The following is a 27,811-nucleotide window of genomic DNA, read 5'->3' on the forward strand; positions in this document are numbered from 1 at the left end:
AGTAAATTATTACTAATTAAGACAATTTCTTAATATTACATTAACTTTTTCTTTATATGATTTTGTATGCAAATTAAATAGTCAAATTACATTCTGGGAAGCCTGAATTGTCATCTAAAATATAGGTAACACCAGTGACAAAAAAGCAGCACAAGCATTTTTGAATGTAATGTAGTAAAAATATAAAAATACATTAAGCTGTCATTTAAGTTTATTTATAATGTTAAGAGGTTGACTATTATCTGACTATAGATTTTGGTATAAAAAAAAGAAATAAATTTTTAAAAAGTTGTCTGTTCAAAAAGCCACCATTTTCATAGAATGACCCATATCAAACTTATGTTTTGAGTGAATGCAGCATACTTGCGAACATAAATAGACAAATTTAAAGGCGATTTTCAAATAGTTGTATCTCGGTCTAATATTGTCCTATCCGAACATATTTATTCAGCTTTCAGATGATGTATAAATCTCAATTTCAAAACATTGACCCATGTGACTCGTTTTGTGGTCCAGGGTCATGTGTTTGGAAAGTGATGGGGTGAGTTTTTGAATTTTACTTTCTGGTTGAACTACCCCTTTAAGAGCATGACTTTATAAAGCACAAAGCATATCCATCCATACCAAACAAGCTCAAAATGAAAAGGTCCACCCTGACAAAAAATATTTTAATCCACAGTGTCATCAAACCGAAAAGCAAAATTAAATACTTAATACATACATTTCCTCTCAATTTACAGAAAAATTTGAGAAAGTAGCATTGAAAGGAAAGAAAGCAGTCAGGGGTTATAAGGCAAACCTCAAATCAGTTCACAGTAATGCAAGAACACTTTTAAATTACTTTATTTTCAATAAAAAAAAAACCCACAAAATGGACATAAGTGACCATAACGCTCAAGGAAAATAATATCAGGCAGGTCACTATGTATTCAAGAAAAAAAGTACAAACTAAAGTCATCAGTAAATCATTGCTGTGATTTTACTTGTGATCTGAGGGAGGTTATTTCATCTGCTGGGTTAGTTACAGACTAGAAACACTTTCAGTGTTTGCTGGGAATGCATGTGTGCATTTACCAGAACTCATACTTCATTGAATTTTCCATGTCCTTCGAATCTAAAGACCCTTGAGTTCAGTTGCTCATTGAGGTTTTCCAGAGGTAAGTGATGTGTGATTGGAGGCTGGGGTAATCTGTTGTACAGAGTGTGATGGTCCTGTGTACATTGCCACTTGGAAAAAGTAGAGCTAAAACGAGAGAAGAAAATGTATTAAATACTAAAGCTGAGCGTTTGTCATAATGGATGGTGTAATTGTACCAGAAGAAATCATAAATGACACTTCATGTACAATTGAAAGGGGAGTTTGCTTATATGACCCCAAACTTTTGAAAAGAAGTGCATGCCAGATTATAAATCACTACTAACAGCATCTGTTGTCAAATATCACAGAAAATAATACGGACTCATCCTTTGATTTGTAAAAAGTCACAGAATTTAAAGAAAGCTCAAAGCATATATTCTCTGTGCTATCAAACTGTTTCAAATGAAATGTGTTAGCATAAGGGTAATGCATAACCAGTAGTTGAACCTAGAAAAATTGCCCCACCTTGAAAGGCCAATTTAAAGGTAGGGTAGGTAGGATTTATATAAAAACTTTTTACCAGATTTGATTAAACTTTCTATATATATCAATGCATAATTAAAATGTAAGTACTCTGATAAAAAGAGTATAAAAATCGAGTGACTCTAGACCGTTTAATCTTCATTAAACACAGCTCATTATTTCCATTCGGGACGAATCACAGGATTGGGTTGCGCGACTGTCACTCTCCGTCGCCATGACTACCGCCGCTATTACTGGCTCTGCCCACGTGCGCGCAGTCGCGCACCCGTTTTTAGGTGGGAGTGAATGGAATTAATGAGCTGTGTTTATTGAAGATTAAATACACTAGAGTCACTCGTTTTTTTTACTCTCTATTTCAGAGTACTTGCATTTTAATTATGCATTGGTATATAAAGACAGTTTAAGCCAATTTGAATAAAAGTTTTTTTTTAGACAATTCTGACCTACCCTACCTTTAAGGAATTTTACAGCTCAAAGAAGAGTAAAAAATACTTTCTGTGATGTAGCTAAATACTTTTAAGGTGTATTTGACCTGGAATATTCATTTGATGAGTTTCTCTCACCTTGAAGCCAACAGCCAGAAGAGCATGAAGTGACACTATAACTGCCATGGTAGCGAAAGCCGTTAGTTTTGTATCATCACGAACAGCCGGCCAGAACGTCAAGACCAACACAGAGCCAGAGATCACCATGGCAATGACAATCAACAGCCACTGGAGCCAGTTGAAGGGAATGGTCCATAATATCTAAAAACAGATCATGACTTATTGGGTCTAACATGATAAATTTTGATCGTGTGTTTTTGAACATGATCTCAAACTTACCGAGGTAGGGATATAAATGAAGAGAGAGTAACCGTAGACACACACGGTCTCTAGAAACGTGTAACCGCTGATCTGTCTCTCAACACTTTGACGCCACATTAGGAAGCCCCAAACTCCTAGAGGCACCAGCCATGCATAGAGGAACACAGTAACTGCTGCAATCGAGACTAAAACAGGACAAAACCTTCTTTAGTATATTCATAAGCGAATGACAGAAACAAAACCTCACTGAACCTAAAATCTGATTGGAGGTTCATATAATTAGTATGTAGTGTATATGAATTAAAAACAAATGTTAACAATAAGTTATATTCTTTTGATTTAATATATTAAGTATAGTGTTAGGTCAAATCAGAAGCAGAATCATTCTCTACAAATTCCCATCCCTACTGCCCTCTCACCTCTGTGGAATTCAGGTCTGTAGTGATAATCTGTGTTTCCCATCTTACTCAGAAATGTGGAGAGATTTCCACTGATGGCCACTGAGAACACTAGAGTCACACAGATCCAGAAAGGACCTGACAGAGGCAAGGGAAACAAAAAAATAAACTGTCTGAGAATCTAGGCAAGCAAAAATACACTAAAATATACAGAAATTGTTTGGGTGTGTTGTAAAGTGGTTAAGAATAATATGGTACGTTACCATATAGGTCAGGGTTACTTCGAATGTGGTGTTTGATGAAATTCCGTCCAGGTAAAGGCATAACTGAGCCCTTTATCCTATCCAGCACCTACAATAATAAAGATAACAACAGCACATTCAAGTACTAGGGCACTCGAGTTGTTGATGTTCACACTTGAATGTGGTAGCTCCAAGTAAATGACCAAGCAACCAGGATCTCCCAAAATATTAGTAATTTATCAAGATATGAGATGTCAAGACAAAAATGTATAGTTACTAGTACTATTGTATTATGTTGCAGGTTATTTTTGGAATGTTTGTGGTTCAATTTGCACAAGCAAATATTTTATTTTTATTTTGTTTCTACTCTCCCCTTATATTTACATTCACATATTTGGCAGATGCTTTTATCTGAAGAAACTTTCACTGCGTTGATGGCATACTTTTTTATCGGTTCATGTGCATTAATTTTTCTGGGAATCGAACCCATGATCTTGGCGTTGCTAGTGCCATTCTACTATTAGCACAGAAAAAGTCCTTTTCCACATTTTAAAGTGTTTGTAACATTTTTTATTATACATTTTGTGGAAATTCAGTTTTTTTGTTTTTTTTATTCAAATGTTTATTTCTTTTGTAATGTGTGGTTAATGTTAAAGGTTTACTGTTTTTACCCCATAGTGTGATTTTTTGTAAATGACACTGAATCCAGTTAGGGTAAATTTCAATTTGACCCACATATAATGACCGTACCCAGATTTTTTTATATAATACAAGGGTTATGAAGAAAGCCAGAAGTACGAAAACAACGTACCTGCAATGTATCTACGTTGAAGAACGACTGATAGTATTCAAACGTCCAAAAACCACCAGTTTGTTTTTCACCTCCAAGCAACTGTGAGAATAATGGACAAACTGGCTTACACCATTGACCCCAACTATGTGAAACAAGCAGCAACTTGTGCCATTATTTGCCGGTTTTGTTCTGCAGCTCACCTCTGAACTCTCTTGCTGATTGTCTTCATCGTCTGACAGGTCAACTTTCACCTCTTCAGAGGAGGCTGCAGCAGCTGGGCTGGAGATGCTGAGGGTTGAGGCTCCAGGATTTGAAGACAGGAGATCTGCGGCTTCATCAAACTCTGGAAACGTGCAGAACGAAGATTAAAGCAGAGAGACAGAGACAACAACAAGGTGGCACATGTCAGAGGCAGAATTAATTTACCCTGAAACTTTAAATCATCTGGGCTAACGTTAGTCATGACTGGAGATTACAGGTCTCTCAGGGAGTTCTCATAAGAATACTATCTGCGAGGGAAAAAGAGAATAAACAAAACAAAATCATTCGACAGCCGTCAGCACTAAAATCAGATCAGATTTAGACTAATTCACTCACCTGGCTGCTACAATATGGTAACGTGCCAGACTCCTTCTGGCAACTTCACCAGTTTAGATTGTTTCAAGCTAGCAGGTAAAAAATAAAAAACAATTGTTTCGTCAACCCGGAAGCTATTTAACAGTATACTTTGATCAACTGATATTTAAAAAAAATCATTGACCGATTCGACTGAAACCAGAATAGATTTGATACCGTCTTAATAAGCAGGGATTTAACGTTATCGTCCCCATATTCCACGTCACCTGCAGGGTTCCGGTGCGTCAAAACACGACCACGTGACCGGAACAAAGCCGGAATTAAAAATGTTTTTTGTTTTTTTTACCTGTTCATATTTTTTTCCAGTATAATGGTTGCACAGAATGAGGGATCGTCAATGCACTTTGTATTATAAAACCAAAAGGGTTTTGGTTAAATAATACCTCTGTGTCCTATTTTTTGTTGTTGTAGTTGTTGACTATTTTGATCAAATAAATTAAAGTTTCTGACTGTTAGGTAATAATTAAATACTTTTGACAAACATATTTATTAATAAAGAAATATTATTAATTTGAATAAAGCCAGATATTCAAAACTACAGACCTCTTTATTTCGTTTTTATGAAAGAAACTGAGCAATACCTCAGTTAATATAAGGACAGAAACGCTTTAAAAACATTATTTAAAGTAAACATACTGACAAATAATACCCCTTCCTTACCCTATTTTTGTTTTATTGTGTTTAGTGTTTTATGGTGGAACGGAAAAGGACATTTTGTGTTTCCCCACCGGACTAATAACATTTCACGTACCGTGAGTCTCGCCATTTTGGCTCTTCGGTTTCACCGCAATCGTTGCTACTTTAATACAGTCTTGGAAACTGTCTTCTGAAAACTCTTTCCGTGGTATATCCACCGTGAACTGTGAACTGTCACACTTCGTGAGTTCATTTGCTAACATGGCCGCCTCGTGGCTGCTGAAGAGATGGTGCTCCACAGCAGCCACAGTGACAACCAAGGGCACACGATGGCAAAGAATGATAAACAGTCGCGCAGGTAACGTTAGGACTAAGCCATGCTTATTCTTTTTGCTTCGTACATAAGTTGAAAGATAGTTTATGTTCATATTGCCTTTAGGTGGTCAGTCACTTGAGTCAATTGTACATTTCTTTTAGTTGTCTGAATTTTCTGCAGTGCAGGCGTGTTAATTGTATTTACAGAACTACAACTGTATTTGTATTAAACATATATTTGCAATAATTGTTAGAGAATCAAGTCATTTACACGATGACGGATAGGACACTCAAGGCTCACACGTACATTTTTACTATCAGGAGAAAATGCACCAGTGTTCATCCTGTCAGAATCCAATGTCAATTTAACATATTTTGCTGGGCTGTAATACTTCTGGGGAATCTGTTGATACTTTCGAAAAGGTTTTTAACCAAGTAAATCCAATTGTAGTCTTAAGGTTTTTAGAAGAAAAAAATTACTCTTAAAACACTTTATTTATTTATTATTATAACTAAACCTAGCTCGCCATGGACAAACATATGAGATGGAATGGCATTTAGTTTGCTAACTATTTTTCTAACTCTGTTATAATGGGACTAAGAAGAAGATGCTTCCGTATTGCATGTATAATTTTTTATTGCATTATTTTATGCATAATGTGTCAGAAGGAAAATGTTATTAATTGAATGTTAATCAAGATCTGCTATTTTCTTCACTGTTTTCAGGTTTATGGTGCCGTAGTCTTTTAAGCGATTATAAGGAAGCTTGTCGCGAGGCAGTTTTGGGGGCTCGGGAACAACCTCTCAAATCTTCAGTATACCTGGGTCTTCTAGGAGGAATGTACGCCTGCTATTACACCAACCCTGATGATGATTCCTTTGAGACCAGCCTGCTAGAAACCTCCAACCGTCTGGCTCTCTTGTCACCATGGACACGCAGTGGCACCTCAGATGGACATGTCCAGGCCCTCATGAAACTGCGAAACGAGGGCAAGCTGCGCTATGCCAGTCTGGGCATTGCCTCCTTGACTTATCACACAGACTACAACTCTGAGTCCAGCCTGTATGAGGCGCAATGTTCAGCCATCTCTGTGCCCTGGACAGAGCTGCCCAAACGTGTGCTGGATGTGGGTTTTGTGGGACGCTGGTGGGTGCTTGATCATAAAATGAAGGATTTTGATATAAATGAGGAGGAGTTCAAACATCTTCCTCCTGCTCTGGTGGCAACAGCCCCCCCGTCTTCCCATATAACTGAAAGGAATGAAAAGCTTCATCAGGAATCGTGGAAAGCTGTGGTGATGGAGGATGAGAGCAATGAATTAGATAGTATACAAAAAGACCTGGACATTTCTGTTAAAGGAAAGGAAAGCAACACAACATAGAAAGCACAGACTTCTTTATGAACATAAATGTAATGCTGTATCTCACAAATGACCCCAGTGATCATGCTTGCAAGTATCATCTGTTGATAAGAATTGAAAAGTAAAATATGTTAGTAGGAATCATCATTATTATAATGTGTTTATTGAAGTAAGCAACATTATTTTGTAGTCTGTTACTTTACTGCTAAAGTTGTGCAAATAAGTGTGACTGGTTGACTGCAAATACATTAAAACATCTGCATCTGCAGTGTATGCTGACCTTGTTTTATATGACAGAATAGCACAACACTAAATAAACTGATCAAAAATATATCTTTGTCAAATTTCTTTTAATTAACAATATTTTGCAATGATGAGGCAATGCATCAAAACACAAGTTACAAAAATAAATATTTACCGATATATACATGTATAAGTATATACATATACATGCATATATACTCTCTCTCACACACACACACACATATACTTTGTGTGTATATATACACATATATATATATATATACTTTGTATATATTTATACATTTATATTAGTAGTCTTTTTGTTTTAACCACACAAAAAAAATCTAATAAATGCTGTTCTTTTGAGCATATAGTTTCTTCGTAACTAACCAATAATATCTTTGCTGCCTTTTAAAAGGAGTTAATTTAAAAAAGAGTTGGGTTAATTATCTCCATTAATCCCATTACCTTTGACCTTCTGTTTCAATGGCTGACTTTGATTCATTTTCAAGGGAAATCCTCCTTTACATTAATCTCTTTACTCTTCCTCTCTCAGGCTTGTCCTCCTCCATTAGTCTTTCGCTCTCCCCCCCATGCAGTCCTTTCTAAGATGGTTGGTATTGATTCACTGGCTCATGGAGCAGCATTCGCCTCTTTTTTTTTTTGATTGGTATCTCAGCTCCTGGAGAGGATTGTTCATTCTGGTCGTGCAGTTCTCCTCCAATAAAGCATGTGAATGCAGAGCTGACCCGTTCATGGCAAACTAGACAAGATCATATTTTCAGTAAAAGGCCAAATAATGAAAGTAAGGGATAGTACACTTAATGATGAAAAGCACTTAAGATACGCTAATGAAAGTGTAGGAGCCCATTTGAAGACGTTTCTAATAATGTAACAGTGGCAGACTGCAGGGGCTTATCTGTGTGTAACTTAACCCCGCTACAGTCAATGTTGAAATAATAATGTCATTAGGGTGCATTTACAAAATGCCTAACAGAAATATTGCATGTCACTCGAGACGAGTATTAATGAGAGAAGACCTATGGCATTGACTTGCTTCAGGCAAAGGCTGAACCATCAGAAATCCTAACGATCCCCTTTTAACTTCTCCGCTGTTATAAATGACTCTTACTGTTGTATATTGAAATGGTCACTTAGCATTATCACACTGCTGTTATCCAATCACTAAAGATTTTCAGCCGGTAGGAGGATGTTGCTTTAGCCTCGGGCAGCGGTATCTGATGTGTCTCAATCCTCATAATGTACTGAAGCACTCTGCCTGTCCATCAGGGTGTCCACAGGGACCCAGACATTGGCTGATTGCTAAAATGGAGGAGCTTTTCTGACAGTGTAGCACTTTCTGCAAGACACTCTCAGCTCAGACACACCACTGCTGCGTCCCAGAGCTTTTAAAGTGCTGTCCCTGGCCTGCCTTATTGCCTTCAAGCTCACTGAACTGAGATAACTAGGCAGTGGAAAGCAATGGAGTGGAAGCCCACCATGTTTTTTCAGGTAGTGCCACTGCTGTCTTGTTTGCTTTTTTTTTTTTTTTTTTTTTTCTAGGCTAAATGATTATGGAGATGGAAAACTGTTTCTTATTCATTTTTGCTTTTGTTTTGTCTTCATATTTCATGGATCCTTGGGTCTCAATTGTCAAAAGCAATTTTCGCATAACCCCATGACACTAAAATAGCTAATACAATATTTAAAGGATAGTTCAGCCAAAAAAGAAAAGTCTGTCATCATTTACTCACTCATATTGTTCCAAACCCAAGTGACATTCTTTCTTTTTAGGGAACTTAAAAGGAGATATTCTGAATATCCAAAACTATTGACGTATATTGTGTGGACAAAAAAATTGCAGCTTGTTCAAGTTACTTTGTAAAATTAGATTTAGTCTGCTTAAATATGTAAATCTTTTTTATTAACTACGTGATTCGTTTTTATTGACATTTAACTGGGCAGTTGAGACTGCATTAGGAGAGTATTAATTAAGTATCATTTTATGTATTTTTCAGTAAAGAGAAAGGCTTGTTAATGTTTAATGCTTACTTACGATGGATATTTTGAAGAGTTTCAATGGTTTTAAGGTTTTGTGGTTACCATTGTGCTGAAGGAGGTTACATGATGATCATGGAGTCTGTTGCTTCACTCAATGAACAATAATTATATATCAAGTAGTACTAAGAAGTAATACATATCAGTAATGAGATCAGCTGCGACTTACTTGCTCATCTCATGTTACAATTGTCTTTTTCATGCTATAATGCTATTGCTAGTTGTCTAAACAGGAGCTGGATTCATTTGGTTCAGCAAAACATTATTTGTTTAAATTAACTTGTTTTAGTCGTTTTGGACAGCCCTAAAGTAATTTCATGGCATTTTCCTTTATTTAAGTGCATTGAACAAGCTTAACTGAATTTTTCTGAGTGCACTAAGGCATTTTTCGGAATATTTAATTTTATGTTCCACAGAAGAAAAAAGTCAAACGGGTTTAACACAACATGAACGTAAGTAAATGATGACAGAATTTTCATCCCTTGTACTACGTTACAGTCTCCCTCATTCATCTTTCGATCGACTTGGATCCTCCCCCACCCTCCACAACCTGCCCTGTATTGACTATTGACTGTCACTCTATCCATATATTCAGCTGCCAATGTCAGACGGATATGGTGGCTGAGGCCGATCAGTGGTCAGTGTGGAAAGGGGGAGCTTGAGTTCAGTGAGGACATGTTGGGAGGGGGCCGGGGGTCATGCGTAGGGGTGAGGGAGTCTAGCCATGGCGCTGACCTCAGTAACCACAACCCCACCACCCCCTCCCATAATGTCTGATCAATATGTCACTATAAAGGAAGAGAGTATGGAGAGCACGAGAGGGAGGAAAATGTTAAAGGCATGGCAGTGTCTACAACCAGACACTGGATCTGTTAATGCAGTTTAGCAGTGTGTCTGTAGGGAAAATATACTTAATATATATAATTATAAATATATATATATATATATATATATATATATATATAGTATATATAAAATATACTATATATATAATTGCATGTCTAAATATGTGTATATGTAAATACTTATATTATTATATTAAACAGTTAAACAAGTTGAGTTAAAATGATCACTTACAAGACTGGTTACTGAAGCTAAAAAACAACTTAAAAAACAACAAAATATGGATAATATGTGAGAATAATCAAAACACAAATGTGAAAATTAATAAATAAATAAATAAACATTGAGATTGTCTGACACCAAGCGGTATAAACTATTTTTAGGGTAGTGGCTCACAGAACACAAATGGTTAAGTGTCTGGCACACAGTGAGGAAAGCATGAATGTGTGTGCATTTGTTTAAATGATGAGAGAGAGAGAGTGATGAGAGAGAAACACGGGGGAAGGGGGAAGTATAAAAATATAAATGTCTGTCTGGAGTGTGAAAATGTTTGAAGATGTGAAGAAATACAGATGGAGCAGGCACCCAAAAGAGAGTGAGAAAAAAAAGAGTGCGCAAGAGAGTAGGGTGGGGATGAAGGGGGAGGGAAGGAAATGAAGAGTGAGGAGAGAGAGAGAGAGAGAGAGAGAGAGAGAGAGAGAGAGAGAGAGAGAGAGAGAGAGAGAGAGAGAGGGGCAGAGGGGGAGGAGAAGGAAGCGGAGCGCATTCACAATTTTCATTCAAACTGACTTAGTCTGTGTGTCCCGATTTGCACTCCCTCTCTCTCTACACGCATACACACACACACACACACAGCAAGAGAAACACCAGACCGATTGCAGTTAAGTTAACAGCGACTGGAGGATGGCTTCAAGAAGAGTGAGAGACCGGGACGAGAAAACCAGAGGAGACTGGTGGAAGGGGTGAGAATAGAAAGAGGTGGTATGGAATTCACAAAGAGATGTCAGGGTGGAAGGTGAGTAGAAAGAGGACGAAGAGTTTTAAAATAGAAGAGAGAAAAAGGGAGGTGAAGGAATGCAGGGGTGGAACGGCCGAGCTCGACGTATGGAGGGGAGCAGAGATCGACTGGAGCCAGGATGGGTGTATACATCTGAGAGAGTCACTGTGGTAAGTGTGTTTTTCTTCTCGAACCCCTGCCACCTCCCTAAATGAAGAGCCTGTGATCTACTGTGACTGCTTGAGCGCATGCGAGAGGACTTTTTCATTAGGATGCATTGTCATGCTGTTAGAATGTGATACAAATTTGATTTGACAAATGTGACAAGTGTTGCTTATGCGGTCAGACATCACTGCAGGACATTTTAATGTGATGTTATCCACCAAGGCATGCATGAGTGTTGTGTTTGCATGCTAGTTAAAGCTTTGGGACATGTTTGGGGCTTGTATTTTTTGAATGTTTTCTATCTTTTTTTTAAACAGAAATGTATTTTATTTAATTTTTAACTGCCAACTTTGACTAATTGTTGGTTGTAAACATTAGTATGGAGAGTGTAATGGTCTCCTAATGGTGTGTGTGTGTGTGTGTGAGTGCGTATGTTTGTGTATGCATGTGAGGTGATATCAATCCCTATGGAAGTGAATGGCAATTGGATTAAACTATTGATTTAGTCTGGAGCAGGTAGACATACACCCAGTTGGCCAGACGAGGGGGAAGGGCCATCCACATTACTGCAGACATCTTCATCAATAATCCTCTTGCACCCAAAACTAAACTAACACCAGTGACCGGCACAATAATGACATGTGAAGTGTTTGGATGCAATAAATGGTCAGCTTTTGCACATATACAAACATACAGACTACCATGTGAACTTCACAAGCATGTTACAATGTGCTACTTCTGAACTTTTTTCATCAAAGGAAATGTGCGGTCTGTGTATTTGTGTTATGATTTTTTTGTGTAATTTTAAAATATTGTGTAATTGTTTTTGTGATATGTCAACGTGATGTCATTTTTATTTTAAGACGACTTTTAAATTGTTGTAAAAGCCTGGATTCTTTTAATAAGTTGTCCGATATGCTAGTTTCCTAATTACGCGTTTCACACCCTAAAATACAGTTTTAAAAGTTTCCCAGCGAACTTGTCGGGTCCACAAAACTGGCTGTGATGCCTATGAACTCATTCACCAAAGGGTCATGAGTTCAAGTCCCAAGTGGGGGAGGGGGCTGCCATGGTAGCCTTATTTTTTCTTCCAGACCCTTCCCCCTGTCTTTTCCGCATCTCACACGGCCGTCATTTCAACGGCTGGACAAACATGAACATCAGGCCTGTTACTTTTGCCTGCTCATATAGTCAAAGATCGACCTTCCCCTCATAGGCCAACAGCTGGTCCCGTTTTTTGCAGATGTGGGTCTTGAGAACAGTTTCTTTGCCCTTTTTAATGGCAAATAGTTGTTATGTAACCTTCCAAAAGTCCTTTAAAACTTGCTTTCATGTTTGAGAATGCATACACACCGCACTGTCTGTTTGCACGTGCATACGTGAGCGTGTTCCAAATGCATCGAGCCAACAAACGGACGAGGCGCATTTCAGACAGCCCCTCTTTCATAGGAAATGAGACCCTTTGACCTTTGCCATTCAGTCTGTCTGGAAATGCATAGCCTGGAATCGATCAACACCCCCTTGCCCAGACATGCACTCACCACCTCCACTCTGCCCGCTCTCTCGATTCCTCCTTCCCCCTTACATTTTTCTCTTTCTCTCCAATCGGCAACCCCCTGTTCCCGCTCACTCTCAGCTCCTGGTCCCTTCCCCCACGATCAGATAATAGACCCCACAGAGCTCATGCTATACTTCATGCAGCGCTCTACACATGCTTCCCTGTGCATATGACCAAAGCCTCCAATGCTCACACATAACTTCCCCTCAGCGACTGTGAGTGCACAAGCTCATATGGCCCAAAAATGTATTTGTCCTGGTCAAAATATATGCTAAATATAGGCTGGGCTGATTGCAATTTCATTGCAATATGTATTTTAAGGGCCAATAAAACATATTCAATCTTAAAATGTACGCTGAGTAAATGAAAAATTGGTGTGTACGTACCATTGTGTAAATAATAATAATAATATATATATATATATATATATATATATATATATATATACGTCTGCCATTTTTTTACAGTACTGATGGGTCGTAGATTTGTTAATAACATATTTGAAATGAGTTGGGGTGGGAATGTAAGCAGTATCATGTGAGGTACATAACTGTGTTTATGTACTTTTTTGGTGTGCATGTCTAAAATAACACAATTCCAGCATTTCCAAAGTATATGTCAGTCCCAGACGAGTCTCAATGAACATTCAACGCTGTCGGTGAGTTTGCAAGTCAAAGAAACCATCGAGTGTTGAGTGTACCCTGCCTCTCGAACACACTCCGACCACACGGACCTTCTGAGTGCCAGCAACTACATGTGCGAGTCCATTTTGTTGCTGAGCTGGCCAAGATGGCTGCTGTAGTGTCTCTAAAGCTGTCCCAGCTGATCAGTGAAGCGGGAGACTGTATTCTGCATCTACTGTCACAGCTCTGGGTCCTGATTCACATTCATTGCTGTCGGTGGGTTTTATCTATTCGACTCGCCGGACAATGAATGAGAACTATGGCTCTTCCTGCACTTATGTACACAAAAGCAGTGGGTTGAGAAAAGAAGTACTATTAATCTTTTTCACTATTAGTCATGTCACTCAACACATGTACATCATAGAAGGTCAATAAACAGGGTGTGAAATAAGAATTGGGAATCTGTTGTTGTTTTTTACTGCATGTTGTGTGAGTTAAAGGGAAAGTTCGACCAAATATGAAAATTCTGTCTTCACGTCATTCCAAACTTCTATTAAGCTTTTAATTATTTTATTTTATTCCGTATTATGTAACATACTTTCTCTAAATTCCAGAGAAGAAAGTCATATAGGTTTGGAATGACACAAGGGTGAACGTGACAGAATTATTCTTTTTCGGTGAACTATCCCTACATGTTTTCTTTTCAAAAAATGACTTGTGCATTCCTGTTGCCAGTGGTTTGGAAGCCACAGTGTCTAAGGAACACCCTAGAGCCAGCAAATCGGCTCACTGACCAATGTGACCCACACAGACATAGACAGAGTCAACATTACTCACAGCGCAGTGTTCTTCCTCGGGCACAGTATGCATGAAGCTAAAAATGGTCTGGCGAATCTGAAAGGTGGATCACCAGGGAAACTCTCATGACTATACAGAATGTATAAGGTTGTATTGAACTCCTCACAAGACAAAGCTTTGCATTTTGAGAATAAATAAAGGAGCTCTTGAGGAACTGCTATTATTAGGTTCTGTGTGCACATAGAGAGAACAGGTTTTAATGAATGAACCCATATGTTTTGGGGTTCTGTGACATAGCTGTTCCCACACTGTGAACAAGAGCTTCACTTTACCTCCCAGCAGCAAGTCATTAGAGAACTACAGATATGAGCAAGAGGGAGTCGCAATCTTCAATCAATTACTATCACAATGGTCCTATACCCAAACAATAATACATGTATGCCGCATGCTGTGTCACATCAGAATATAACTTATTGCTGTGTGTCTTTGACCCAGTTCAATGTGCTGGTGGTTCAATGGGGTCGGCAGCCAATTAGAGTGTGACTCCAGTAATTGAGTTTGACCAGATTGGTCCAAACTAGGCAGGGAAAGGGAGGCTGATTGGAGCAGTCAGCTGTCTGATCCGATTGAAGACTTCACTGTAATCAGCAGCACAAGACTCTCTGCTGGCCAAGACTCTCCACTACCCTCACAAGACTGTTCACTAACGGTCAGAAAAATATCAAACTTACACTATTTGGTTTACTATCTGGATCTATGTATGTATTGTTGTTCCCTCTCTGAGAAATGAATTCACTTGCTTGTTACATTGACTGCTGCTATAGTGTTTGTCTGGGTCCCCAAACAGCTTTAACTCAGAATGCAGCTGCAGAAATCATTCTATACGTCACTCCAAAGTGTTTATATATATATATACATACATACGGTAGTGTCTTAGTCTGCTCCTTACTTCAGTTGTCAGTGCACTAGCATGGGGGTTAGCCGTTTTTAGAGTTAGCATGAAATAAAATCAATTTTATTAAGTATTTTATACATTTCTGATTGCAAAGTTGCATTCATTTTTGAGTACTTTATACCCCGACATCAAAAACGATGCATAGAACCAGTTAGCCCTACAATTTCTTTTCTTTTTATAAATCGCTATTTTTTCATAATTTGGATGTGAATCACAATATGGAATAAAATCTGTCACTTCTGTTTCATTGACACTGTCCCATTGCTACAGAACTACAGAGCACTAACATTTTTCTGTCTTTAAAATTTGCAGAAATGCACTGGTAAAAAACAAAAAACAGATTAAAACCAGCCTCTAAAAAGCCTGCAAAAGAGATTTTGTTTGTAATTGTATTTCACCCCTGATGTGCTTGAATGGTATTATATTTCTTTTCCTAAATGATTTATATTATTTTTATATTTTTATTATTATTTATATTTATTTATATAAAAACATCTTTATATTTTATATTTATTTGCATTAATTTTATATCTTATGCTATTTTATTATGTCTAAATGCCATTATGTATATAGGCTGCTGTATATTATATTTATTTGCATTAATTTTTTTTTTTTAACAGCTATAACAAATATGCATGATGATAGCAATCTTTTTTATTCCTTGCTAGTGCCCAAATTCATGGTAAATGTATCCTCATTCCTGATAGAGGGAATAGAATGAGACACACCCATAAATATAAAATACTTTCACATGTTAATATCTCTCCTCGCCACATACAAACATAGCACTCTTTGGCTTTTTTCATATCTCTGTGTTGTGTACAATCTGCACTAGTTATTATTATATAATTTCTGTCCTCTCTGCCAGTCTCCAGGCCATGCGTTACCTCTGCTTTCACCCACACACTGCTCCATTTCCTGGGTCAATGCCACTATCAACCTGAGAGCATTAGACACTTGAAAGAGAGGTGAAGAGAGGTCAGAGACACTATGTCTTGTCATCACACACATCCATATCTCAGATAATGACAGAAAATAGGCTACTCCTGTCAGTATACTTTTCTGGTGTGCCACTTAGTAACAGCTAACCACAGTAGGGAGTACACAAAGACTATCAGAGATTATTGTGATTTAAAAAAGTTAAAATTTAGAGGACGCGTCTGTGAACTTTTCTAAACAAAGATATATAATATGACATTATTCTACAGTCCAAAAACATTGAGAATCCACAGTCTATGGCTGTGACTTGGTTTCAACCACTGAGAGGGGCAATGACAGTACAGGGCTCAAGGAATTTGTGCCTCCTGTGAATTCTAGATGCAAATCCTCTCGGTCACCCCATATAGAAACATATGTCAACAACAAGAGACCGTCTAAAATTGGAGCCATCATTTCAACTTAGCACACGGTGAGAGCAAAGCCAGAAAACAATAAACATTCGTAACATGGTTTGGTGACTGAGCACCACATGAAAGCGTGAGAGAGGACAAAAAGCGGGTCACTCTTTAAACTGTGCGAACACAAAAACAGTTTTTGAAAAGGCGATTGGAAACATTTCAAGAGACTGTGCTGCTCTGACACAAAGCTTCTGCAATTTTGAGCAATACACTGAGGCACAATCGCACACAGTCGGATGATAGATTTGTATTCATTATCATGGCAACTAGAGTCCTGGCGAAGAGAGAAAGAAATTGAGAGCGCGATCTGGGCAGGCCTGCAGGGCTGTTACTTCTGTCTGCGCTGATGATGAACAGTCACTCGGTCATCCCCAGTCTGCACACGCACCAGAGACCTGCATCACAACACGGTGCGGGCATCCATCGCAGGCACGCAGTCATAATTCATCCCGCTGGCAGCTTGCAGGGGTCAATGCAACATAAAGCGCCGCACATGAGAGGAACACAAAGGAAACATTTGGTGATGGCTGGAAGATGTGCAATAGAAATAAACTCTCTCTTCACTTCTCAGGGAACACCAATTTGTCTTGCGGTTGAAAGATAAGAACTGTTCACTGCTTTAAAATGCAGATGTATGGGCAGAGCAAGTAGAAATATAGAAGGTATTTAATCACAGAGATAAGCCGGGGACCTTCACATAAATAAACAAATGGCTTTTATGAAAATCATGATCTTAATTAATCACTAAAATCCTCTGAATCAATCTAAAGCAGATTTATTATATCTATACAGTGGCACTTCAGCTAAAGTAAAGAAGTTACAAAAGCAATGACCAAAAATGTAAACAATTCTGTTTATATATAACTTAACACCAGTATTTTTCACTGCCGTTTAGTTATATAAAGTTTTATATAAAAAGTTTACATTTGACTTTCTAAACGTTCTAGTTCTACATTACTAAAGAAAACCCTAACATAAAAGGAGAAAATGCTCTGAAAGAGTGAGCATGAAACAGTTAGCGCTACCTGATCTCATGTGAAAACATAAATATAAAGTTCTGTCATGAAACTCTAGATGGCGCAGGCTGAAAGGTCCTTAACTCAATCTGCTTGCAGTCAAAAATGTTCTCTAAAGCCAAGGGCAGAGCTGATGTATCAGTAGCCAATGAGCTCGCTGCTCAACCTTCAAATACTCTGTCAGCATTTGCTTTAGCAGTTGCAACGCTTTCAGAAACCCTCCACCTTCCCCCGCTCCACCTGTATAGATCTGCTACGGGTAATATGTATGCTATATTGTACAGAAGCAGCATGTCTTACTTGCTCACAGTAGCCTGTCGTTTATGTATAGACCAATTTTGTGTTAGTAAACATGGTGACGTTTTTTGTGTGGGCGGAGCTTAGATGGTGGCAGAACGATCCCTCTGGCCGCTTCACTAACGTTAGTTTGCAAGTTTCGTTAGCTTGTTTTAACAATGACTGGAGAAAATCCAATTTTATCTTAATGTGCAAGGTCACTCATTGTCCAGGACTGCGATTGTTATTTGCAAAAGTTATTTTTAACGGACGGAACCAGATTGGCCGACCATACACGCTCAGTCAATGGATGGACGATCTGACAGGATTAACGCTACCTCGGTTGAGAAGCTGACTTCTACACCTACACGATAGACAAACCGAGCGTAAAGAGAAACTGAGGGCATATGCCTCTTTAGATGCCCATAACTATGTGCTGAATGGCCATGTAAGCTACAAGACTGGTACGATCCGCAGTTCTGCCGAGCCAGCGCCAAGGCCAGAAGATGACAATGTAAAGAGTGACATTACGGTGCAATTTTAATTATGTGAATATTTTCTAGAAATAAAAATTCCAGATACAGCATATTCATTTTTTAACTATCTTAGAAGAAAAGGTTCTGTATAGAACCTTTTAGGGGTTCCAAATATGAAGCGCCTATAGAACCTTTTAAAGTTCTATATAGAACCTTTTCTTCTAAGAGTGTATGTATTTGATTACCCTTTCTTACCAGGTTCTTCAAAAAGTCTAGTCACAAATCAATCAAAACAACAATCATAGACGATTCCCAAATAATCACAATCAAGAAAACATTCCCCCGGTTTCACAGACAAGGCTTAAACATAGTCTTAGACTAAAATGCATGTTTGAGCTTTTTAACTGAAAGCAACTTGCACTGAACGGCATAGGCCTATCTTAAAATATATCGGTGCCATTGTTTTGTCTCAAAATGCACATCAGTGATGTGTTTTTCTAACTCATGTTTATAAAAGCGACTTAAATGCCCTAATTAAACTAAGGCCTAATCCTGATTTAATCTAAACCCTGTCTGTGAAACCAGGCCATTATGTGATAAAATTTCAAATAGGAGCCTATACTCCGTCGATTCTAGCACCCAACAACACAACAAGATGACATTTAATAATGATAATAATAATTGAAACTCCTTATTATGTAGCCAAATCTATGCTGGTTTATATTGGCCGCCTCCAGTTTTCACTTTGTTCTGCCTCCAGCTAGCGCCATGACGTAACTGTGACGTCGGCTCGAAATTGGTCTATTGGCAGCAATAACCAACAGCAGCAGCGTGGCAGATCTATTCGGCCAAGACAAAACATATCAACATTGTCATATCCATTACCATGTCAAACACTCCGAGAGATTTCATGACAAAATTACATTTTGGTGATTTGCACAAAACATAGAAAAAAGTGTTAACACTTTAAAATACGGGTGCACTAATATCCGTTCATTCATGCTTAACTAATAAACAGATAGGCTAATTGAAATTCATGGCTTAGTGTGGATGTCAAAACCAAAATGACATATTAACAACTGTACATGCTATGATTGGGATACATAACCTCAGTTCTTCTTTATCTCAATTTCAGTAGAGTGTAGTATCATTAACCAGCCTTGAAGCACACCTGCAGGTGTTTACCTGTAGACAATTAGTCTCAAACTGAATGTCTTCACAAAGCTTCTGTCAGGAGCTTCACTGTTTATGCGTCACCTTTCCCTATCATTACAGGGGAAATTAAAGCCTCTGTGGCATGCACGGTGGGGGAGAGGGACCCTGCATGCTGAAAAGCAAGTACTTATCTCCTTGAGAGAAAATTACATGTTTTCCGCTTTCCCGCATTGTTGGAAAAAGCCTGAGTATTTAGGGTTTAGATCTCAATACATTTTTATTTCAAGTCTCTATTGTACTTGATAAGGTTAGACTGTGATCATAATAATAATGTGTTAGGTTTTCCTATGAAGATGCTCAAAGGGGTGAGAGAGAGAGAGAGAGGGGGGGGGGGGGGGGCTTGAACACAATACTGATTTTATGTCAATATTACAAACCTTAAATATTAAAGTTATGGATTTCGCATAAAGTGCATATTGAACCATGCCATTCCAGCTCATTATAATAAATGTTTCTAAACACTGTAGTCTAATTATGTATAGTATGTCCTCAAGCAGGATTAAATAAAAAGAGAGAGAGAGGCCCAGACTTCAACCGATCTAAACCTGCTATCTCAGCCACCCACATCTAAATAGGGACTGCGGTTTTGCCTGATTCACAGTAAGCTCTCTTATTAGTCTTGATTGTGCTATTACTTTGATAATGCTGTATTAAGTCCAACTCTGAAATTATATATGAATATATATGAATATATTAAAGGTATAGTGGAAGATTTTCTTTTTCCGGGTGGATCATCAAGACTATTGGTCCTCCTAATTGTCAATCATTCTGGTGATATGTTTACGTAAGGCCGTCGTACGTGCTCGTCCAGGTAGTTTTCGCTTTCTGCGCATGCGCACTTTCAGGTGTATATGTTTGGTGAGCTACGGTTTCAGCCATTCATTGAAGCTCGCTGTTCTCACCGGGTTTTTTCAAAATGTCTGAGGGTCGCAAGAGAAAAAGTGTCTACGAATTGTATGACAAGAAGAGAAAGGCCTCTGAAGAAAGAAACAAGACCAGAGTGTTTTTGGGAGAATATTTCACACGCTGGCGTGCGCTAAAAGCACAGGTTGGGCTTAAGTAGAAATTTTGAGTATACTTTACTGGAGTAATTATTTTTCAGCCGACTTTTAACTTCTACTCCTTACATTTTCACGCAATTATCTGTACTTTCTACTCTTACATTTTAAAAATAGCCTCGTTACTCCTATTTCATTTCGGCTTGTCATTGTTCCAAAAAATCAAATATTGATTTGGGGACAGATGTTTTTACAATATACTGTATGACAATCGCGGGATAAGTGGCAAACATAACGTGTGTGTGTGTGTGTGTGCAACCCTAATTGAAATGGTCGAAATATCCTCACAAAGATGGCAATATCCAGAAATCGTTGGCCTTGTGGGGATTTTTTTTTTGGGGGGAAACAGCTTATAATCAGACTAAGTGATGTTTTTTGAAAATGTAAAAATGCAGAAAGTGTTCTGTGATAGGTGATTCTATCTTCCGCTTCATGAAACATGTTAATGCTCAGTAGTACACATATGGTTCTTTAATGTATTTGCATTGTACTAAAATTAAAAAAAAATTAAAAAAAATTAAACATTAACATTTTAATATAACATTATAGTCATCATTACGGCCTTTAGAAAAATGTTTTTTTTGAGGAGGTGGGGTAGTGCACTATAGGCCCCTGTGGCGCGGCCTAAGCTTTTGTCCTTAATGGCATTTTTTTACTTACATTACTTTTATCCTTTAAGTAGTTTTGAAACTAGTACTTTCACACTTTTACTTGAGTAAAAAGCTTGAGTTGATACTTCAACTTCTACAGAAGTCTTTTTAAACCCTAGTAACCTATCTATACTTATACTTGAGTAATGAATACTTTTGACACCTCTGGCTAAAAGCACACGTTGGGCTTCCCACTGATTCCTCAGTCGCGAAGTTTCTACTCGACAGGTACAGTTTGGCATGCTATTTTGGAGAAATCCATTTAAAATGACTGCTAGTAAAAGTTAATGTAAGCTATGATTAGCGATGCTAGCCCTGGCACAAGTCACACACCGCGCAGACACGGTAAACATCTCAATTTGTAAGTAGCCTTATGACCAAATGGGAAAAGGTATCACACTGAAATGTTATAAAACCTTGTGTGTTCATTTTTGATAATTCCAATGTGTGACAGTGGAAAAAGTGCAAATCTTCTTTTTGAAAGTAGGCTTTTATGAGCCATGCCGACAGCAACTTGTAAACAGAGTGTGCACGATGAGAACTAGGCTCGTGCATGCTCTCTCGTGCACACGTTTAATAGGCGTTACCTCTCGGGAGCAGGTAGCTGCTAGAGTGTTGCGCATGTGCATTTTTCAAAAAGTGGAGAGGGCGGTTCTTTTCTAAAACTCGGGAAAATCTTCCACAATACCTTTAATATTATGCAAGTGGTCACGATTGAATTGATTGCAAGCTAATGCACCAAAAAGCTGGATGCCAACCGCTCTAAAAATATTGGAATGAAGAAGAAGAAGAAGAAGAAGATTGATTGCAAAATATACCCCAACCAGCCAGGCGATCAGGACTCCCGCTAAGAGAACAAGCAGTCCATTTTCAACTGGTGGGTCCAAGACCGCGGAGTGTGCAGTGAAAGAAACAACAGCAACGAACGTAATTCTGTTTTTATTATTCGAGACTTTAATTTTGAAAGCCGTGCGTAAAAGCTGTTGACACTTTTGTCAGACGCAGTTTAAGTAACGAGTGGCTGAGAAAAACATGTTGTTCCGATTCAGCCTAATTTGCGGTCGGATGAGATGTTGTCAGGCTTCAGTGTCATTAGCCTATTTTATTCTTAAGTTATTTTCGTAACTTACGAAATAAAACGTTTCTTACCTCAGAAAAGCGAACTTGCCTGTCCTCTCAGCCGTTACAGTGTTCGCGGCGCGCACTCTTCCATGTCCTACCCGCCAGATTGGCTTACTGCGCATGCGCACTTCAATATTTATTTATTTGACAAAATATTTGCATTGTTTTAAGGGTAGGGGTAGATATGATTATTAATAAAGCCTATTTTAATGGTGGGAGCTAAATCTGGTAGCGGTATCACTTCATTATAAATAAAGCAAAAAATATATTATGAGCATGTAACATAGTTATGCATAGTTAGAGCATGCATAGTTGCATAGTTAGAGCATGCATTTGCCAATTAGTAAGTCATGAAATTACCAAAAATTGCCAATAAATTACGTAACTTTGTGTGATAGCTGGAAATTCCAGCTATTACAAGGATATGCATGTTGGTGATGTTTATTCTATTCATCAGGAGCAGTTTCCATAGCCTATGTGTATGCTGGTGTGTAGCCTGGTAAAAAAAAAAAAACATAATCCTTTTGTACCTATTTTAATTGAACAATCCTTATTCAAATAAAATATGTAAGGATTATTCAATTCAATTTGATAGAATTTTACTATTAATTAAATTGCGTAAATCTTAAAAAGGCTTAGGCCTACATTGTTTTTTGAGTGTGAATCGTTTCCTGTGCATTTGTGAATCGTTGCATGCATTGTGAATCACTTTCTGTGCATTTGTGAATTGCAGCACTGTGCATTTGTACATCTTCTACAAAATTATAAATAAAGAATGTGCAGTGGTTGTGTTTTACTTTTTCATGTTTGTATACACAGGTTTCTGTGCAACGTCATCACGTAGATGCGCGCGCATCTAATGCCTGGTTCAGATTACACGATTTTTTTGTCGGTTACGATAGTCACTGTGTCAGATTACACGATTTTGAATCCTAAAATCTTGTCGTGTCGTGGACAAGAAACATGTCAGACTACACGTTGCTTTCTGACCAGTCATCGCGTGCCGTCGCAGACATTCACTCGCACATATACTATGTCATATACACACGCACTCACTCTCACACATACACACACACACACACACTGGGGTGAGGGACAGTCCCGAAGTTTGAAGCTTTGTCCCGCAAGTCATAAGCAGTGTCCCACATTTTAATTTTGTCTGCATCATTTTATTTAATCGTCCTTTTAAATTACAATTATACAAAAAAAAAGTTAATAAGAAAACACTGAACGTGCGCAGCCGTTATTATTGGTTCTAGCCAGAGCGGGAATTCGGAAAAACAAACACTGAGAAAAAAAAAAAAATCTGCAATAGAAAAATGGATCTATCCGGAGCTCCCGAGAAGAAAAAGCGTCTTTGTTCGTAAGGAATGGGAGAAAAAAATATATACATGGTTAAAACCAGTTACAGGTGACCCTAAAAAAGGAGATTGCTGTGTAGCCACCGAAGTTTCACCATCACGCATGGAAAAGACACAAAAATAGGCTACTGAATCCGGTAAGAACGCATTTAATCTGTAGTCTTTCCTAATGGAATTTGTGTTTATTTGGAAATGTGCTTTTTAGCGATTGGATTATTATTTTCACTTAATTATTTAGATTGAATAGACCCGTGCTGTTAAAATGAGTTTTATATTAGGCTATTAGTGACGTTCACAGCGCCGGTCAGCGCCGTCATAGACTAACATTTTTATAAAGCTAGCAAAGACATCTAACGTTAATATAAAATCAATATTTATTCACCTATAATAATAGTAAGTTATCTCCCTCGTGTCCCGCGAAATCAGGTCTGACCTGCAACAGAGCAATATAGCCAGGTGGTCACCCTAGCACACACACTCACTAGCACACACTCTGTCTCGCTCGCTCACTCACTCACTCTCGTCGTGGAGGACCGAAAAAAAATCAAACATGCTAGTCTTTTTGTCGTGATGTCGTGAAGCATCGCAGACGCGACGTAGGTTGTCGCCCACTATGACACACTATACGAGATGAAACGATCAAATCTTGCGTCCCGACGCCCGTTGTCGTTTACGAATCCCCACGACACCCTGCGTCAAACGAATCGTGCCAAAATCGGGCTAAAATCGTGTAATCTGAACCAGGCATAAGAGGCAGAAAGCAACAGTCTTTACGGCTATATCTAGCAGAAGCAGAGATGACGCGGAGCTGTTGTGCTGTAAACTAACCTAAATGCATAGGGTATGTCATGTTTTTATGATTCGCAAACTTAGTTGGACAATTTCATACTAGTCAACTAACTAACTTTTTACATAATGTTATATTAATATGCAAATGAAACACAAGCAGACATATTCAACTCTGAAATTGCAGTTTATTATTGAGTCAACAAGAATTTACAAACAATGCGAAATCTACGTTAATTACAATGTTCTTTTACAGAACTCGGCATAACGTATAGCGGTCTTGCCTCTTGGATGCGCGCGCATCCGGTATTGTTTGTATACAAGAAACCTATGTATAGCTACAATTTATCGGTGCTTTAAACGGATCGTTACCTATATGCCATTCTATCGATGTTGGACAATAGCTACTTTCGTGTTATATTTATATATAACTACTGTATATAACTCAAACAAAATCTCGTAATTACTTTGTGAATGCAATCTTTTTCCGACATGACTTGAACGCTTTTTTAACTTTATTAAAAACTTTAAAAAAGGCTAGGCTACTAGCGTCATCTGGAAGATGGTGAATAGCAGGGCTATATTAAATATAGGCTATATAAGTTTTTGTGACTTAGGACAAAACAAGTTTCTAAAAGCTCAATCTAAACCCTCAAGCCAATCAATTAATTAATTGATTATACTCGATGAACATGGCGTTGAAGATTCAGTGAATGCCTTGGAAATCTCTTATCTGGCACAGGAATCACAGATCCGATCGGAAAGGAAATATAATTGTTGTGGTTCTGCCCATTCAATCGAGTGATAACATTCGAAGCGGGTGTGTATATTGCATTTTTTTTCTTGTAACCCATTTACCCATTGACGGTGAAGAGGATATTCATCTTCCTGACACTGAATGAGCCATACCAGCGTTAAACAACAAATCCACCAGGCAGAAGAGGCCCATCTGATCGTGAGTTTAGTCAACCCTGACAACACCCCGCCAACCACAGTCTGTTTGTGTTGGTTCTGCTGTCACAAAGACTCAGTTTCCAATCCTAAGAAATGTCAAAAACATTCAGAGTTGATGACACCACTCATTCGCATCATAGCTCAATATGATCTATTTCATTAACACAATGCCATTCATGATGAAAAGCTCTTAGACACAAATGTGATCTCTCCGGGTCAACTGTGATTTATAGTTGGCTATAGATTAAACATTTCCAAAGACTGGAAGTGAATTAGCTATTGATCCCTACTGGGCTGGATCACGTAGTGCAGAACGTGATTTGCGAAGTATGAAGTTTTGGCTGGTTAAAGAAATTAAATTGTTGTATCTTATTAAGGTTAATAAGGAAATGATGTAGATGACTTTGCCCAGATTCCGACCAACATGTGCTTTTGCTAGCTTGCATAATATGCAGCCTATGAGAGGCGTTTTGTTCTTCCTGTTTTTATGATCGTAATACACTTGAGAACCTCGCATTTGAATGCCACACTAAAGGAGAATTTAAACTGGCTGCTGTCCAAAGTAAACAGACTGGAGACATGGCATTACTACCTGAAAGCCAAGGTACCACCTGTTTGTCACGGCCAGCACAAATACTCCCACCCCTTTCATCCTCCCGTTCTTTCTCCTTTCCTCTCTGTCTCTCCCCTGTAGCTTTTGGCTTTCGTTCTGGATGGGCATCTTGGAGCATCTGTGCCTGCCTGAGGCACTGGACTGTGGTAGATGTGGGTCAGAGCTGTAAATCCTGTGTGGTCTTGTACCAAACAGCCATTGTAACTTCAGGAGACACAGCAAAGTCATGCCAAGTGTTGCTGATGGATTGCAAAAGCAGCATGCAAAATAATAAAGTCAATAATGAAGGTCATAAGTCAACTTAATGGTTTGCCTGGAACTTAGCCCTCCCTTTTCTAAATGAAATCCAAGTGAGGAAATTCCAGTTCATTACCGCCACCTCCTGGTCAGAGTCTAAAAATACATTTTTAGACACCACTGAAATTACAATACAAAATGTCTTAGATTCGTACTTTTTCCTGATTTAAAAAAAAAAAAGATTAAGTTTCTCCCTTAAATGCTGCTGGACAGCCAATCTTGTAATTCAGAAGCACTGGATCTCTATTTGAGCTTCTTAAAAGAGCACTTGGCATTGTACAAAGTGAGGGCTGTGGGAACAGAGTGTGTGAAGAGCCTGCAGTTGAAACAGTCTCTCACCCACTCATGCTGAGGAGCTTCGAGGGCCGAGGGCTGTTAAATGAGGAGGGAGATAATGAGAGAGAGGCAGCAGCATGGTAATCAGCAGGCCTCAATTTCCTCACTGATGCTCCAGATTAGCCCAGCCTCACAGGCTCCCTTAGGCATGTTTCATCTCCTCTCTCCCCTCAGAGAACACTTTGGATGAAAGGCAGAACTTCTCCATCCAGTCTGCTTACGAACCCCTGCTGAGGCCACTGTGCAAAACTCTGTTGATAATCAAGGGGGATTTTTTTCTTCTCACTTCATTATCTTTTCCATTGCTCTCGGGTCCATTAGCTACACTTTAAGCTCTATTTTTATGTAGCATTTTCCCTGTGTTTTATGTATTCAAATACACACCATTGATTTTTACGTCTATATTTTCCACAGTCTTACTGAATGCAGAAGAAAATCAGGTTTTGTTATTATCACTATTTACTGGAGCTTTGGTGTATAGGATCAGTCACAAGTTGGCAGGTTTTGCAGGCAGGTATATTGTGAAATATTATTGCAATTTAAGATTTATTATTGAAAAAAAAATTAAAGTACAATTTTTTAAATAAGTAACTTATTTTAAATTGTAATATAATTGTCGTAATATATTTTCAATATAATTTATTCCTGTGATGTCAACGCTGAATTTTCAGCATAATTACTCCAGTCGTCAGTCACATGACCCTTCAGAAATCATTATAATATGCTGAATCGTTGCTCAAGAAACATTTCTTATTATTATCAATGTTGAAAACTGTTGTGCGGCTAAATATTTTTTTTGTGGAAACCATGATAGAACAACATTTATTTGAAACAGAAATTTGTAACGATATAAAAGTCTTTACTGTCACTTATTTAATGCATCATTGCTGACTAAAAGTATGAATGTCTTTCCAAAAAAAAAAAAAGAATGACCACCAACTTTTAAAAAAAGCTGTGACATTACACTTGAGGTTTGTTGATATAAAATTGCTTGAAATTGTTAATGGCATTAATTCCGCTAAAGCTCCCCCACAATATTGTCACAAAATAATTAGTCACAAACTGAAGATCTAAGCTTTTACAGAAAATCCAGAAAATTTGAACTGTTAGATCCACCTTGTGGCCAACTATGTAATAGCTATTACCATCCCAGTGCAGTTCTTTATTTCTTTGTAAATACTGATAGTGGACAATTATTGTCACCTT

At 38.2% G+C, this 27,811-nt stretch overlaps 2 protein-coding genes across 4 annotated transcripts; one reads left to right on the forward strand and one right to left on the reverse strand.

Moving 5' to 3' along the window:
* Positions 1-649: 649 nt before the first annotated feature.
* Positions 650-22,366, reverse strand: yipf2 (Yip1 domain family, member 2). Of its 3 annotated transcripts, none has more exons than XM_079599650.1 (10): positions 22,286-22,366; positions 4,458-4,525; positions 4,287-4,369; positions 4,061-4,203; positions 3,879-3,959; positions 3,089-3,176; positions 2,847-2,963; positions 2,446-2,612; positions 2,185-2,367; positions 650-1,243 (listed from the first exon to the last, which is right to left on the reverse strand). In XM_079599650.1, the coding sequence occupies exons 3-10, from the start codon at positions 4,321-4,323 to the stop codon at positions 1,139-1,141; spliced, it is 921 nt and encodes a 306-aa protein (XP_079455776.1). In that variant the 5' UTR covers positions 4,324-4,369; positions 4,458-4,525; positions 22,286-22,366; the 3' UTR covers positions 650-1,138. The 3 variants fall into 3 exon arrangements, with proteins under 3 accessions (XP_079455776.1, XP_079455777.1, XP_079455775.1); XM_079599651.1 differs by lacking the exon at positions 22,286-22,366 and adding an exon at positions 5,248-5,488; XM_079599649.1 differs by lacking the exon at positions 22,286-22,366 and adding an exon at positions 4,653-4,739.
* timm29 (translocase of inner mitochondrial membrane 29) lies at positions 5,366-7,188 on the forward strand. The gene is made up of 2 exons (XM_079602602.1): positions 5,366-5,490; positions 6,174-7,188. Exons 1-2 carry the CDS (start codon positions 5,394-5,396, stop codon positions 6,827-6,829), a joined length of 753 nt encoding a protein of 250 aa, XP_079458728.1. The 5' UTR covers positions 5,366-5,393; the 3' UTR covers positions 6,830-7,188.
* Positions 22,367-27,811: the final 5,445 nt, after the last annotated feature.

This window comes from Phoxinus phoxinus, assembly GCF_949152265.1.
Source record: "Phoxinus phoxinus genome assembly, chromosome: 1".
Classification (NCBI taxonomy): Eukaryota; Metazoa; Chordata; class Actinopteri; order Cypriniformes; family Leuciscidae; genus Phoxinus; species Phoxinus phoxinus.

Bases quoted from the DNA above. Each gene is read 5' to 3' on its own strand.
- yipf2 (XM_079599650.1), bottom strand. From the start codon at position 4,323: ATGACTAACGTTAGCCCAGATGATTTAAAGTTTCAGG. The intron at 2,964-3,088 runs GTAACGTACCAT...TGCCTCTGTCAG, and splicing joins AAGTAACCCTGACCTATATG to GTCCTTTCTGGATCTGTGTG. The intron at 1,244-2,184 runs GTGAGAGAAACT...CTCTCGTTTTAG, and splicing joins TTCTGGCTGTTGGCTTCAAG to CTCTACTTTTTCCAAGTGGC.
- timm29 (XM_079602602.1), top strand. From the start codon at position 5,394: ATGGCCGCCTCGTGGCTGCTGAAGAGATGGTGCTCCACAGCAGCCACA. The intron at 5,491-6,173 runs GTAACGTTAGGA...CACTGTTTTCAG, and splicing joins AATGATAAACAGTCGCGCAG to GTTTATGGTGCCGTAGTCTT.